The 12637-nt window shown below is 44.9% G+C and overlaps 1 protein-coding gene and 1 long non-coding RNA gene across 6 annotated transcripts in view; one reads left to right on the top strand and one right to left on the bottom strand.

Moving 5' to 3' along the window:
• The window catches only part of BMP2K (BMP2 inducible kinase), a 48838-nt gene extending 43896 nt beyond the window's left edge, over nucleotides 1-4942 (bottom strand). For all 5 annotated transcript variants that reach the window (XM_083458616.1, XM_083458617.1, XM_083458618.1 and 2 more), the window contains exon 1: nucleotides 3852-4942. In XM_083458616.1, coding sequence (XP_083314742.1) covers nucleotides 3852-4041 — 190 coding nt within the window. In that variant the 5' untranslated portion in view covers nucleotides 4042-4942. The remainder of the gene's footprint in view (nucleotides 1-3851) is intronic.
• Nucleotides 4943-5023: 81 nt separating this feature from the next.
• Nucleotides 5024-11339, top strand: LOC310686026. The gene is made up of 2 exons (XR_014515654.1): nucleotides 5024-6487; nucleotides 9972-11339. It is a non-coding gene; the product is annotated as an uncharacterized lncRNA (long non-coding RNA).
• The last annotated feature ends 1298 nt before the right edge of the window (nucleotides 11340-12637 follow it).

Here is a 12637-nt window from a genome sequence, read left to right as displayed (position 1 = left end):
TCCAGAAGCGGCCCTCTTTTGTTCAAGTCCTTGCACAACATTATTTACTATTTTTCTATTTATTCTGTACCTTTAACTGTTTACAGCTTAAATTCCTTTCTTGTGCACAATCATTAGACATCATAATTATGTCAGGTGATTGACACCTGTCAAAGTTGGCCCATGAGGATGGGAGAGATAGGTCAATGAGGCTTGCTCAGTCCTGTGCACAGCATTTCCCAAACACCTGACTATCAGATGATTGTCAGACTTTTGAGAAGTGCTGCGCACAAGGATGAATAAGCTTTGCAAGCCCTGCACTAGGTTTTTGGTAAGTGTTGAACACAGGCTTGCAAAGTGACTTGTGCAGCGTTTCCCCAATCGGCTGGTTGTTGGGCATTTGGAAAGTGTTGTGGTCTGTGCTAAGTGGTTTCCAAGCACATGGCTTGCAAAGTTATTTGCACAGTATCTGACAATCAGCTGATTGTCTGATACTTCAGAAGTGCTGCACAAGGGGCTTTACATACACAACCAACAAGCAGTGCCTATAAAGCCCTTTCAGTCCAGCCTCATGTCATTTTGGCATCAGGTATAGGACAGATGGGTACGGGTTGCCTGAAACAGCCTTGCAGGCAAAATGGGGAGGCCTTGTGGGCCAAATTTAGCCCTTAGGTTAGAGATTTTGCACCCCAGCAATACACAACAAACCAGTATTTTTTATTTGACCATATGCAGTTTGTTTTGCAATGATTATTCAAATACTGTCAGCCATGCAAGACAGAAAACTACTCAGAAATACTGTGCATCAAATTCATGCCTGTTGGGAAATACCCATTATTCACAACTCTGGCAAACTTTTTTCCAACACAATTTTGGAAAAAATAAGCTGAAGATAATCTGTAATAAGAATAGGGCATCTATCCAATAAAGTTAAGCACCTTCAAGTTCAATTTATTTAAAGACAAGAAGTTTAATTCTGGCTCACTGAAGTCAATGAGACATATGCCTAACTCTAGCTAGTTCGTGCCTGTGGTAACTTTATCAAATGTAACTATCTGCAGCATATCAAAAAAAACAAATTGCTACTATCAGCTTTGCTAATATTTATTTTCTAAATCAACTAAATAAATTACACTCTTATATTATGCAATTTGAGACTTACTTTCAAACACAACCACAGAATAGGGCTAACACACAAGTATTTGCAGGTAACAGGTTATTCACTTGAAGACTTCAATCTATTTCATTTAAAATACGTAAACAAAAAAAATCAACACGAGCTATTTGGCTACTTCAGAGATTCTGGATACTACAGATTATTAACAAAAACTGGAGAATGGGGGAGACCTAATGGCAAACTTCATTATAAACCAGCTACTTAACTGAATACTAGCAGATAAGTAAAGAGCACCTCAAACTTCAATCCACAGGCAAAAAGGAAGAGGAACCATGAACAGGCTTCCCATTCCTACCATCCCATGCACTGCCAGTACGCACATAGGTATGGGAAGAAACAGAGCTCTATTAAATCTATCAGGTTCTAACATGCATGGGTGCTATCCATGGTGCAAATGGATCATTTGCAAAATGTTTTTGAACTGAAGAATGCTCAGGTGTGTGTTTGTTTGTTTGTTACTTTGAACACTTCCCCCAGCATATCTTAAATAAAACCACAAGACATCTATACTAACTCCTGGTGAATGGCATTTATACCTCACACAGGAAAGCATTTAAATGACCACAGAAAATATATTGGAGGAAAGGCACCTTCCCCAATTAAGTGGGTACCAATTAAGATAATTAAGATTTCAGGATAAAAGTTAGACTTGAGACAAGGTTTCACCTGTGCCAATGAAGCTGCCATCTAGCTGCTCTTAAATGGGCATGGATTATGGTACCTTTGTCCCACAGTATGGACTATAAGACTAACAAATATTAAATATTATTTAATGCACCATTTAGGCACCTAAAATGATAGGAGTATTTAACAGGATCTTTACTATCTAAGGGAAGTAACTTCAAATAATCTGTTTTTCAGAATGATACTTTATAATGCAGTTAATTTTACAGATAGGTTTACACATAAGACACACAAAAATATTTCTTTTAAAGGAAGCCACTTGTAATTTACCTATACCCCAGCCATGGGGAAAGAGGACTACAAGTTCTATTACAATCATTGCTTATAAACAGCATTTCCTAAATCTCTAGAAAAAGAAACTCATAAGCTTTAAAGCTTGCATAGACTGGCAAGTGAGTGCTAATAGCACAATCCTAAAGTTCTTTTTTAACATCAATAAAATAGTCCATTTTCTAGGGGTAAAGAGCAGAAATATAGCACAATATAGGACTTTACTGCATCCTATCATCCCCACAAATGACAGGTGTATCTACAATAACCCCCCAAAAGACACATGTTTTTGTTTGGGTTAGCCATGCCCCAAGATGAATGGCACTGCCTGCAAACCTAAAAAAAATAATAATTTTCCCCTCAAGAAAGAAGACACACAATACTGTACATTCATTACTTGATTAACATTATGTCTCAAATGCAGCAGCAGCAACTCTTTTTTGTCAAAAGATATGGACATTTTAAAACTACTACATGTACCATAAACAACACAAGTGTTGTGTTGTGTGTGTATTACGGGGACACACAAATTCAGGGCTACTTCCCTGATTTTTATTAAAGGGATACTCCTGTAAGCAGTTTTTCAGGATAATCCTTTGTTTCATTATTTTATTTACAGCTGTAACTAAACTGTGAATTCTTACGAGTAAACACCACAATATGGCAAGAAATTCTGCCTCACATTCTAGGGCAAAAGTGCACACACACAGCCCCTCTCCCTCTATAAAACCTAGTGTGGCTGGGTCCTCCAAGGCAACACACTCCTGTGTATTCCTCACAGTGCTTTTCACCTGCCACAGGATTCCACCCTCCCTGAAAAAAACACATCCTTATCTAAATGATGTTTACCAAAACTGTGTTCCATAGGATTTACAGTACTTTCTTACTTTTGTGCATGCAGCTGGAGTCTGACCCTGACGATCAAGAACACACAACTCCACTGTTAAAGGACATCAGCGCAGGTAATAATGACCCATGGGGGGGACAATTAGAATGGACGTTGTGGTGGCTTTCACAGACCCAAACAAAAAGGTGGGCGGGGTCTAACTCAGTTTGGGGGCCTCAGATCCCCTCCCTATTCCCCAAAGATAAGAAGAGTGCCTCTCTGAGGCCCGCAGCTGGAGGAAACTACACCACAGGCAGCTGCTTCGGCACAGATCCTTATCATATATACAGTGTTGTCACATTTGCGCCCTACTTCACACGACACCTCCGGGATGAGGGCACCGGTCTTGGGCGTGTCAAAAGGTGCGCTTTTGAGAGCAGTGCATGCGCCCTCCTGGCTTTGCAGCCGATCCTGCTCAAGGGGGCAGCTACGGCCAACGCTACCAGGTGTGCAGGTGTGGCCAGGCGCTGCTGGCATCCGCATCTGGCAGTAGTAGCACTTCTTCCCCCAGAGTAGCATGCGGGGTTCTTACATCAGAAAAACACAAGGGAGGGGAAGAGGGAAAGAGAAAGAGACGGGGGGGGGGGAGAGAACACGTCTGCAGCACTTATCGCAACTTACGGGTTCAGCAACTCCGTGGAGATTCCCACCCACACCCACCATCGGTTTACCAACAGCTGGCGTTGAACGCAGCTGGTCTTGCAAGTCATGGCAACAGCCGAGACCCCACCCCAAGGAGTCCTTGCACCCGATACCGAGGGGGGGGGTCGCAGCGGAGCCCCGGGCGCCCTCCGAGGCCTCTCCGAGAGCCCACCCCGCCTGGAGGTCCTTGCCCGGCCTACTTCCCCAGCTCACCTTCCGCCAGCAGCTCCTCTACCGTGACCTGGAAGCGCCCCACGGCGAAGACCCTGCTGCTGCCCACGGCCGGCCCGCCTCCGGCCACAAAGCCCGACACGGCCGCCGACGTCCCTCCGCCGCCTCCACCTCCGCTACTCGTGCTGCCTCCGGTGCCGTCAGACTTGGGCATGCGAGAAAACTTCTTCATGGCGGGCGAGGAGCTCGGGGAAGTAGACCCGAGGAGGAGCGGGGCGAGGGGGAGAAGAAGCCGCCGCCGCCGCCGCCCAAGGAGCCGCCCCTTCTTCCCTCAGGGGCTGGGACCGCGGAGGCTCGCGCCAGTCAGTCAGCGCCCGGCCCCGCACTAGGGAGCCCCAGGCCGCCGCCGCTACTGTGGGAACCTGCGCTTGACAACCTCCGGCTCCGCCGCGCCTCACATTCCGGGAAGGAAAGCGGCGTGTTATGTGTGTGAGGCGAGCCGAGTCTCGGCCACCCCCGCCTGCAGCGCCGTATCTCTCCTCTTCTCTCTCACACGCGCGCGCTCTCGCGCTTCTTCCCTCACAGGAAAAAAAAAGAGACGCTGTGAGGGACGGAGAGACCCCTCCCCCTCCCGAACGAGGTTGCAGGCGCGCGCGCGCACACGCCGCCCTTTAACGTTTCGCGCACGGCCGAGGGGAAGGACGAGAGGGAAAACCCGAACTGGATTTCAGTTCGCCCTCTCGCGCTGCTGTCAAATACTTCCAACGTCTCCCTGCTTGCTTTTTTTTTTAACCCCTTCGCGCAAGCCAGAGTTGTTGTTGTTGGGGGGGGGCGGGGGAAAGAATCATTGCCCTGAGGGAAGGGAGGGAAAGGCGAGCCTCGCCCCCCCTCCCAAAAAAGGAGGTCTGCGCACGCGCGTGGCTGGCTCGTTACTTTTTTTCCCCCTTCCTCTTCTTAACAAGTCCCCGCCCTCCTCGCTACGCCGCTCTGTGCTGCCGGAAGTGAGGTTGCCACGCCTGGGTAGCACGTGCTTGTGAGGGGTGGGGTGGGGGAAGCTTCGAGGGGGAACCGCTTTGGTTTGGCTGGCACCGCCCATCTCTGCTTCGGTGGGCGCGGGCGCTCACGTGCTGCTGTTGCTGCCGCCGGGGTTTGTTTTTTTTTTCTCTTGCGAGGCGAACGTTCAAAATCGTTGGATGGAGCGGTTGGAAAAGGACCGTTAGGCTAAAGTGGGGGGAGGGAGTAGGGGTGGAAGGGCTATAATGGAGTTTCTGCGCCGCTGGTGTTGCTGATTTTATTTATATTTATTCCTCTTCACTTTATATTTTTAAGAAAAATCTCAAAGCGGTTTACAGCATATTAAATTAATAAAACATAAAATAATCTAAAGAAAGGCAAATACAGTCATACCTCGGGTTACAGATGCTCCAGGTTGCGTTTTTTCAGGTTTCGGCGGTCGCACATGCGCAGATGCGCCCAATCGCAACCCGTGCATGCGCAGACATGCAGCTGTGGGTTGCAAACACTGCGGGTTTTGAACGTGTGTCCTGCCCGGATCACATTCGCAACCCAAGCATCCACTATAGAGTATACAGTGGGCCCTTGGTTTACATTACCTGCAGGTAGCGTAACTTTCTGGTTGCGAAAGCTGCAAACCCGGAAGTGTATACTTCTGGGTTTCACCCTGCACACATGTTCAGAAGCACTCTTAACACGTTGCGCATGTGTGCAGAAGCGGCACCTCATGTTTCGGACTTTTTGTGGTACATAAGGACCCCCGGAACGAATTAAGTTCATATCTCTGGAGGGTCCACTGTATGGTCAAAGCAACATAACACAAAACTGAAATATTATCTTAAAATATTTCAAAGTAAAACATTACAAAGGAGGTCAACCACGGAATACATATTTAACATTTATCTAGTATTGAATACTGCATGGCAGCAGATGTCCCTGCATTTCTTCAAAATCATACTAATAGATTTGTACTACTTACTGATGCAGAGAGTATGGACTTTACTCTTTAGTGTGCACCTGCTCTAAAAAGCAGTCTGCTCTCTGGCATCAAGCCAGAAATTAAAAATTGACAGTTGGATCTTAGTTCCATCCAGGAAAATGTCAGTTTCCCCTAAAAAAAAAAAATCTAGGTTTGCCTTTAGGAATACCTAATAGTTCTCATTTACTTTTTCTGAAAATAGTTAAAAGCTGGTGTTCCATATGTCCCTCAAACTTTAAAAAAACAACAACCAAGAAACTTTGATTTTGATAAACTAAGAATGTACTGTACACCCTCAATTATTTGCCAGAGCTTTAGCAGCTGCCTTCAGTTTTCCATTTGGCAGCTCTGGAAATTCAAGGAACTAATGGCACTTTACCTACTCAGTTGCCTTGGAAATAAGATGCAGCATATGCAGGTTGGATTTACATCTAAATATCACCACCTCCCCCCCCAAAAAAATCTGTAAGTACTTTTTGCAATATATTCCCAGAGTTTGTAATAATCCTCTAAGACTGATCTGTGCAAAACACATGCATACACACAAAAGCAAAAGTCTATAGTGTTCCAAAATCTATTTCCTATTCCCAGGTACAAAGTGAAAAATGTTTAACTGCTGGTTTCAGAACAATATTAATAAAGAAGCTAAAGAGTGGTTGAAGCAAGCCCTCTTTCAATTCCCCAGGTAACAAGTAGATTTAGAGAGCCTGAAAAGAAATCCTAAGGTTTTTAAAGTGTTTTTTTTAAAAGTACCACTATTAAGGAGGTTGTAATAAATATGGCAAAGCTTATATTTGACCAAAATATTGTGCCTAAACAAAATAAATCTTCTCCATACATCAACTAAAGCAGCAAAGGCAAAGGCTTCCTTAATGAAAATATTTATGCAGGTTGTGGTTGAGCACAGAACATTAATCCACTGGGGAGAAGCCTCTTCTAACTCCAGCAGCCTCATTAAAAATGCAATTTCTTATTGCCCAGTTCTCAAGTTCTCTCAATTACTTTGCATACAGTTTTACAGCTGTGTTAATCAAAATTATCAATCTGTAATTGGTAGGTAGCTTCCTATTGCCCACCCCTCTTTAAAAACAGGAACCGTAATACTCAAATCCTACCCAAGAGGGGGGAAATAGCTGCCAAATCAGTATAATCTTAAACCTGGTTACATTTAAACGATCTGTATGTCGTGTATGAGAGCTGGACCATAAAGAAGGCTGATTGCTGAAGAACTGATGCTTTTGAATTATGGTGTTGGAGGTGACTCTTGAGAGTCCCATGGACTGCAAGAAGATCAAACCTCTCCATTCTTAAGGAAATCAGCCCTGAGTGCTCACTGGAAGGACAGATCCTGAAGCTGAGACTCCTATACTTTGGCCACCTCATGAGAAGAAAAGACCAGCTGGAAAAGACCCTGATGTTAGGAAAGATTGAGGGCACAAGGAGAAGGGGATGACAGAGGACGAGATGGTTGGACAGTGTTTTTGAAGCTACCAGCATGAGTTTGACCAAACTGCGGGAGGCAGTGGAAGACAGGAGTGCCTGGCGTGCTCTGGTCTATGGGGTAACGAAGAGTTGGACACTACTAAATGACTAAACAACAACAACAACTTGTCATGTTATCCTTTAGAGCAGGCATGTCCAAACTCTGGCCCTAAAAAAAGCTCAACAACTTTGGTTGGCCTTCACACATGTTCACTTCATAAAATCTGGCCCTCTGAAAAGTTTAGACACCCCTGCTTTAGAGAGATGGCTCCAGCTTTCTTGCCCAAGATCTCTGCCATTCCAGCAGGTCCACCGGCACTAGGAACCAAGATGGATTTGATGCCACGCCAAAGGCTTTGAAAGCGAAGAGCCCTCATCAACCCAACAGACCTTGAGCAAAATAAGGGGGGAAAGCTGCATGGTGTAGCATCCTATCAGGTGCATTACAGAGGAAAGCATGACTGACCACACTGCCATGCAGTGCACCAGTGGAAACAGCCATGTCTCTTCCCACCCCGACCCTGTGTACCTGACAGGATGCTACTTTTGAGAAAGGACTTTACATTGAAGTCCTTTCTCAGATGCAGTTTTGGGCTGAGAATCAGGATGATCGCTGCCACTGTTTTGCTGTTGGGGGGTTAAGAGTGAGTGGGGAGAAGAGCAGGTGAAGGATGGTGGCATGGGTAGAGTCTGGAGAAGCCTGGAGCATCGTGTTAGGCCATGGGTAGGCAAACTAAGGCCCGGGGGCCGGATCCGGCCCAATCTCCTTCTAAATCCGGCCCGCGGACGGTCTGGGAGTCAGCGCATTTTTACATGAGTAGAATGTGTCCTTTTATTTAAAATGCATCTCTGGGTTATTTGTGGGGCCTGCCTGGTATTTTTTACAAGAGTAGAATTCATTCATTTTTAATTTTAATTTTAAATATAGCCTGGCCCCCCACAAGGTCTGAGGAACAGTGGACCGGCCCCCTGCTGAAAAAGTTTGCTGACCCCAGTGTTAGGCCACTGGACCCAAAGTTCCCCAACCCCTGTTGTAAACAGTGTTGCATAGCTACTCTTTGGACTGTTACTGGTGCAGGGGGAGAGAGATTTTCAGAGACTTCCCTCCTGTGACTGTTGCCATTTTGGCTACATAAGTGATGGTCTTCTGAGAATTGAATAATCAGAATGGAGGCTATATGGTACCTTTCCAGGAATCGCATCTTCCCCTGGGGCCTTATCACATAGCAGCTTGTAATTAGTTTCTCTGTGTCAGGATTTATCTACCGGTAGATGGGTCCATAGATCAGTATCACGGAAATTAACATTAAAATCTTGCAAAGCTGGATCAGGAAAGTCTTACCAAATACAGACAGGAAGTGTGATCTCCAGGCAGGTTGTGAAACCCCGGTTGTTAAAATATTGTTATAATAATAAAAAACATAATTAACAATTTCTCAGATGTTGGCACTGTTTGAATTTAGCACTGAGAGAAGCCCAAAGTTGCCTTTGGTAATCAACCTTCCTTTTCAATAGAAATTTTTATTCCTTTTTTGCTTTCTAAGACCCTGGTGGACTATTCTCTCTTAGCTGATTTGCACATTATCAAATCATAAAGGTTTGAAAAATGGTTTATTGAAGCTGGGACCACAGGAGCCAGCTTAATATTTTCCAGCATTTGTTGAAAAGTACCATAAGACTGGAAGAAGCCAAATCTTCAGTTTAAAATCTGATACACAAGGGTTATAGGATCAGATGTTAATAGGTTACTAATATCCACCACAGGCCCATCTCAGTGAAGATATTTAGACTATGAAACTTCTACTGCTATCATATTTGGAATTACAAAATTCCCATATCAGAATATTTTTAAAATTGGCATTGATTGCCTATTGAATGCTGCTTCCATTTTGGTGGTATATCAGATCCCCAAAACTGTCAATAACATATGCATAGCACAAGCACTGGTGGCAGAAATATGTAAATATTTTCCATAACAGTCAATGGGACTTCTTCCACTTAATTTTTTTTAATGTAACGTAGGGCCCATTCCCACATTATATGAAGTGTGTAACTTGCAGTCATGTCAGGAGATTAAAAAAAACTAAATATATGTGCAGTTCTCAATTAGGGTTGCCATATTTTGATGAGCAAAAAAGAGGACACATTTGCTGACTTCTACTTTTGACTATGGATCTCTATGATGACTCTCATCAGGAAAAAGAGGGTGTGTCCTGGAAAAAGAGGACATATGGCAATCCTAGTTGGGAGGATTTAACCCTTCCCAGCCCACCTGTGATCCCAATGAACATTACCTACCCCATGCTGCAGTTAGTGACGGGAAAAGCACCACTTCTAGTGCCAACAAAATACAAGAATCCTAAGATTTCATTAGAGGAAGGGAGAAAATGTCCATTTCCCTCAAGTCCCAGTTTTGCTGTAATAGTCTTGGTATTTCTGCCAATAAATATACCAGCCAACGTTGTAACAGTTTGGATAACTATCCTTGTGAGTTTCAATCATAAAAAAGCAACATTTTTCTAAACAGCATCAATAAAGTATTTGGAATTTCTAAGGGGAATATAAACATTGATTAAAAACTAAGACCATCTGTCTTCATTCTGGATCTTATCTGTGATGTTTATATTTAATGTGTAGTCTTGAGTTGTTTAAAATAACTTATCCTTTTTTCCCCCTTCTGCAACTAGAACTTATTCCCAGGAAACAAAATTTCATCAGTGTCAGGCTCAGTGACCCAAGATTGCTGGAAAGAAACATGTGTTACATCACACTTTTGTTTTTTGATAAACTGAAAATTTCACAATTGCTCTTGCAAGGAGACTTCCAGGCTGGTTGGTTGAAATGCTGCAGCTGCTGAAAGGATCTCCAGAGATGGGGTGTGATCCACCTGCTTCCTTGCCACAAGAGGGGAACTGGATGGTGCACAACTTGAGTTACTGCCATAGGAAAAAATGAGCATTATGAATTAATGACACGTGTTCCTTAATTTAAACTATTCTCTTTTATTCTAGAGTCCCATACAGTGTAAGGAAGAATAGTTTGCTTCATATACAGTACCTCAGTTCTGCAAAGCTACTTTTTCTGCAAATTAGCATATACCGATGTACATTCTTCTGCATTTTCTCTTTGTGTTCTGAGAAATAATTTTATACAATCACAAAGAACAAAAATGGTGCAATCCACTCTCCCTTAGCTTATCAAATGTTCCTTCTTTAGCTCTTTTGCTGATGTCCCTGGCTTATGTACAGTTTCAGTTACAGTTACCAGCCTCCACATCAAATGTTTACTTTTACTGCGGCAACTAACAAAACACACAGGAGTCCTACGGCTTTTGCTCATGTCGGGAGCATAATGTTAAAGATCCAGTGTGGTCCAAGAGATAAGGGCCCAGGCTTACTTCAAATCACATCATGGCAAGCAGGCATACTTAATGGGCTTTGCTGACAAATTATCTGTCAATTTCAGTTTCCCATCTGTAAATGAAATAAACATCCAGCCCACATTGCACAAAGCAAGCATGATGTAAGGGAGGCCTCAAACCAGGAGTGTAGCTGGGACTCTAAGGCAAAGGCTTTAGTCCTGTGGCAAGCTAGCTGGATTTTTGCAACCCCAAGTGCTTTTTAACTTAGGTATTTATAGGATGTCCACAGGAAGGCAATGACGCTCTGGTTGCTACTAGCTCTGCTACCTTTTGACCGTCTTCGGCATGGTGTACTGAATTACTGCAAGTTACTTGTGATCGTTTTATTAAGGGAAGGGACCCTCTGTACTCGCTTGGCTGTCTAGCCACTTAGGAAATACTTTTTATAGTTCTTAATCACAAGGAGGACAGATGTGGACTGGAACCTGGGGAACACATTGAGGCTGGTTCCTGTGGGATGCAAGTACTTGTCAACAGCAATTCTATGGAGTTAGTTTTTAGTCATGGCCTCTAGAGGTTCCATGGTGATTTAGCTAAGGGGTTAGCATTGCTGCGCTGACAGCTGCTCCCCATCTATTATTGCCTAATTTCTAAATGATGATATATTGAAGTTTATAAAGCCATGTAAAAGAGAGATCTCTGGTGTGTGTGTTTGGTGTTATTTTCCATGTTTCTGTACTATTTACCGTATTTTTCACTCCATAAGACGCACCTGACCATTAGACGCACCTAGTTTTTAGAAGGCGAATGCAAGCAAAAAAATATTTTTAAAGGGAGCGCTGAGCCAGTGGCGTAGCGTGGGTTGTCAGCACCCGGGGCAAGGCAAGCAATTTGTGCCCCCTAACCCGTGGATTTGCGCCCCCTAACCCCCAGATGTTGCGCCCGGTGCGGCCGCCCCACCCTGCACCCCCCACACTACGCCACTGCGCTGAGCAGAGCCTGTATGCATCCCAGGCTCTGCTCAGCGCTCCCTTTCACAAGCGTGTGTGCGGCGCTTGCAGGCTTTTCCCCAGGAGGGAGAAGTCCCCAAGAGCATACATGCTCCATGCGGCTCGTGAAACGGAGTGCGGCTCTTGCGGGAGGTGGGGGAAGGGACTGAGGGGCTGCCCTCTGTCTCTTCCCCCACCTCCCATAAAAGCCCCCAAGAGCGGCGTGCTCTTTAAAGGGTGCACGGTTCCTGCGGGCTTTTCTACGAGGTGGGGGAATTCCCCCATATCATAGAAAAGCCCACAGAAGCTGCACACCCTTTAAAGAGCGCACAGCTTTTGCGTGCTTTTCTATGAGGAGGGAGAAGGGATTGACACGGCCGGTCAGTCCCTTCTCCCTCCTCAGGGAAAAGCCCCTAAGAGCGGCGAGCTCTTTAAAGGGTCCACGGCTCCTGCGGGCTTTTCTACAAGGTGGGGATGGGACTGACGTGGCCAGTCGGTCCCTTCTCCCTCCTGGGGAAAAGCCAGCAAGAGCCGCACAGAGCTTGTGGGCTTTTCCTGCCTGCCTCCCCCCTGCATTCGCTCCATAACCGTGCACACAGATTTCCCCTTACTTTTTAGGAGGGAAAAACTGCGTCTTATGGAGCGAAAAATACGGTAACTTGAAGCATAGGAAACTGGCCTTTACCAGGTCAGACTATAAGTCCATCCATCCCAATATTGCATATTCTGGCTTGCAGCTGTCCTCCAAAATCTCCCTACGAAGGTCTTCCACATCACTGACTACTTGATCCTGGAAGCGTCAGAGGTTGAAACTGGGACCTTCTCCATGGAAAGGAAACCGACAAGGAGAAAGTTATGAGCCATGCACTCCTATAATATCAAGGTCAGAATTTGGCCAGGTCAGAAAATATTGCATCGCTTCTGTGTACACATTCCCTGGCAGCAGAACTGCATTGCAAAATTCAGAGGCAGGCAAATTTCAAAGCTATGTTTCAGCTCACAT

This window comes from Podarcis liolepis, assembly GCF_965112155.1.
Source record: "Podarcis liolepis genome assembly, chromosome: 9".
NCBI lineage: Eukaryota > Metazoa > Chordata > Lepidosauria > Squamata > Lacertidae > Podarcis > Podarcis liolepis.
This window is presented reverse-complemented; position numbering and strand designations above follow the sequence as displayed.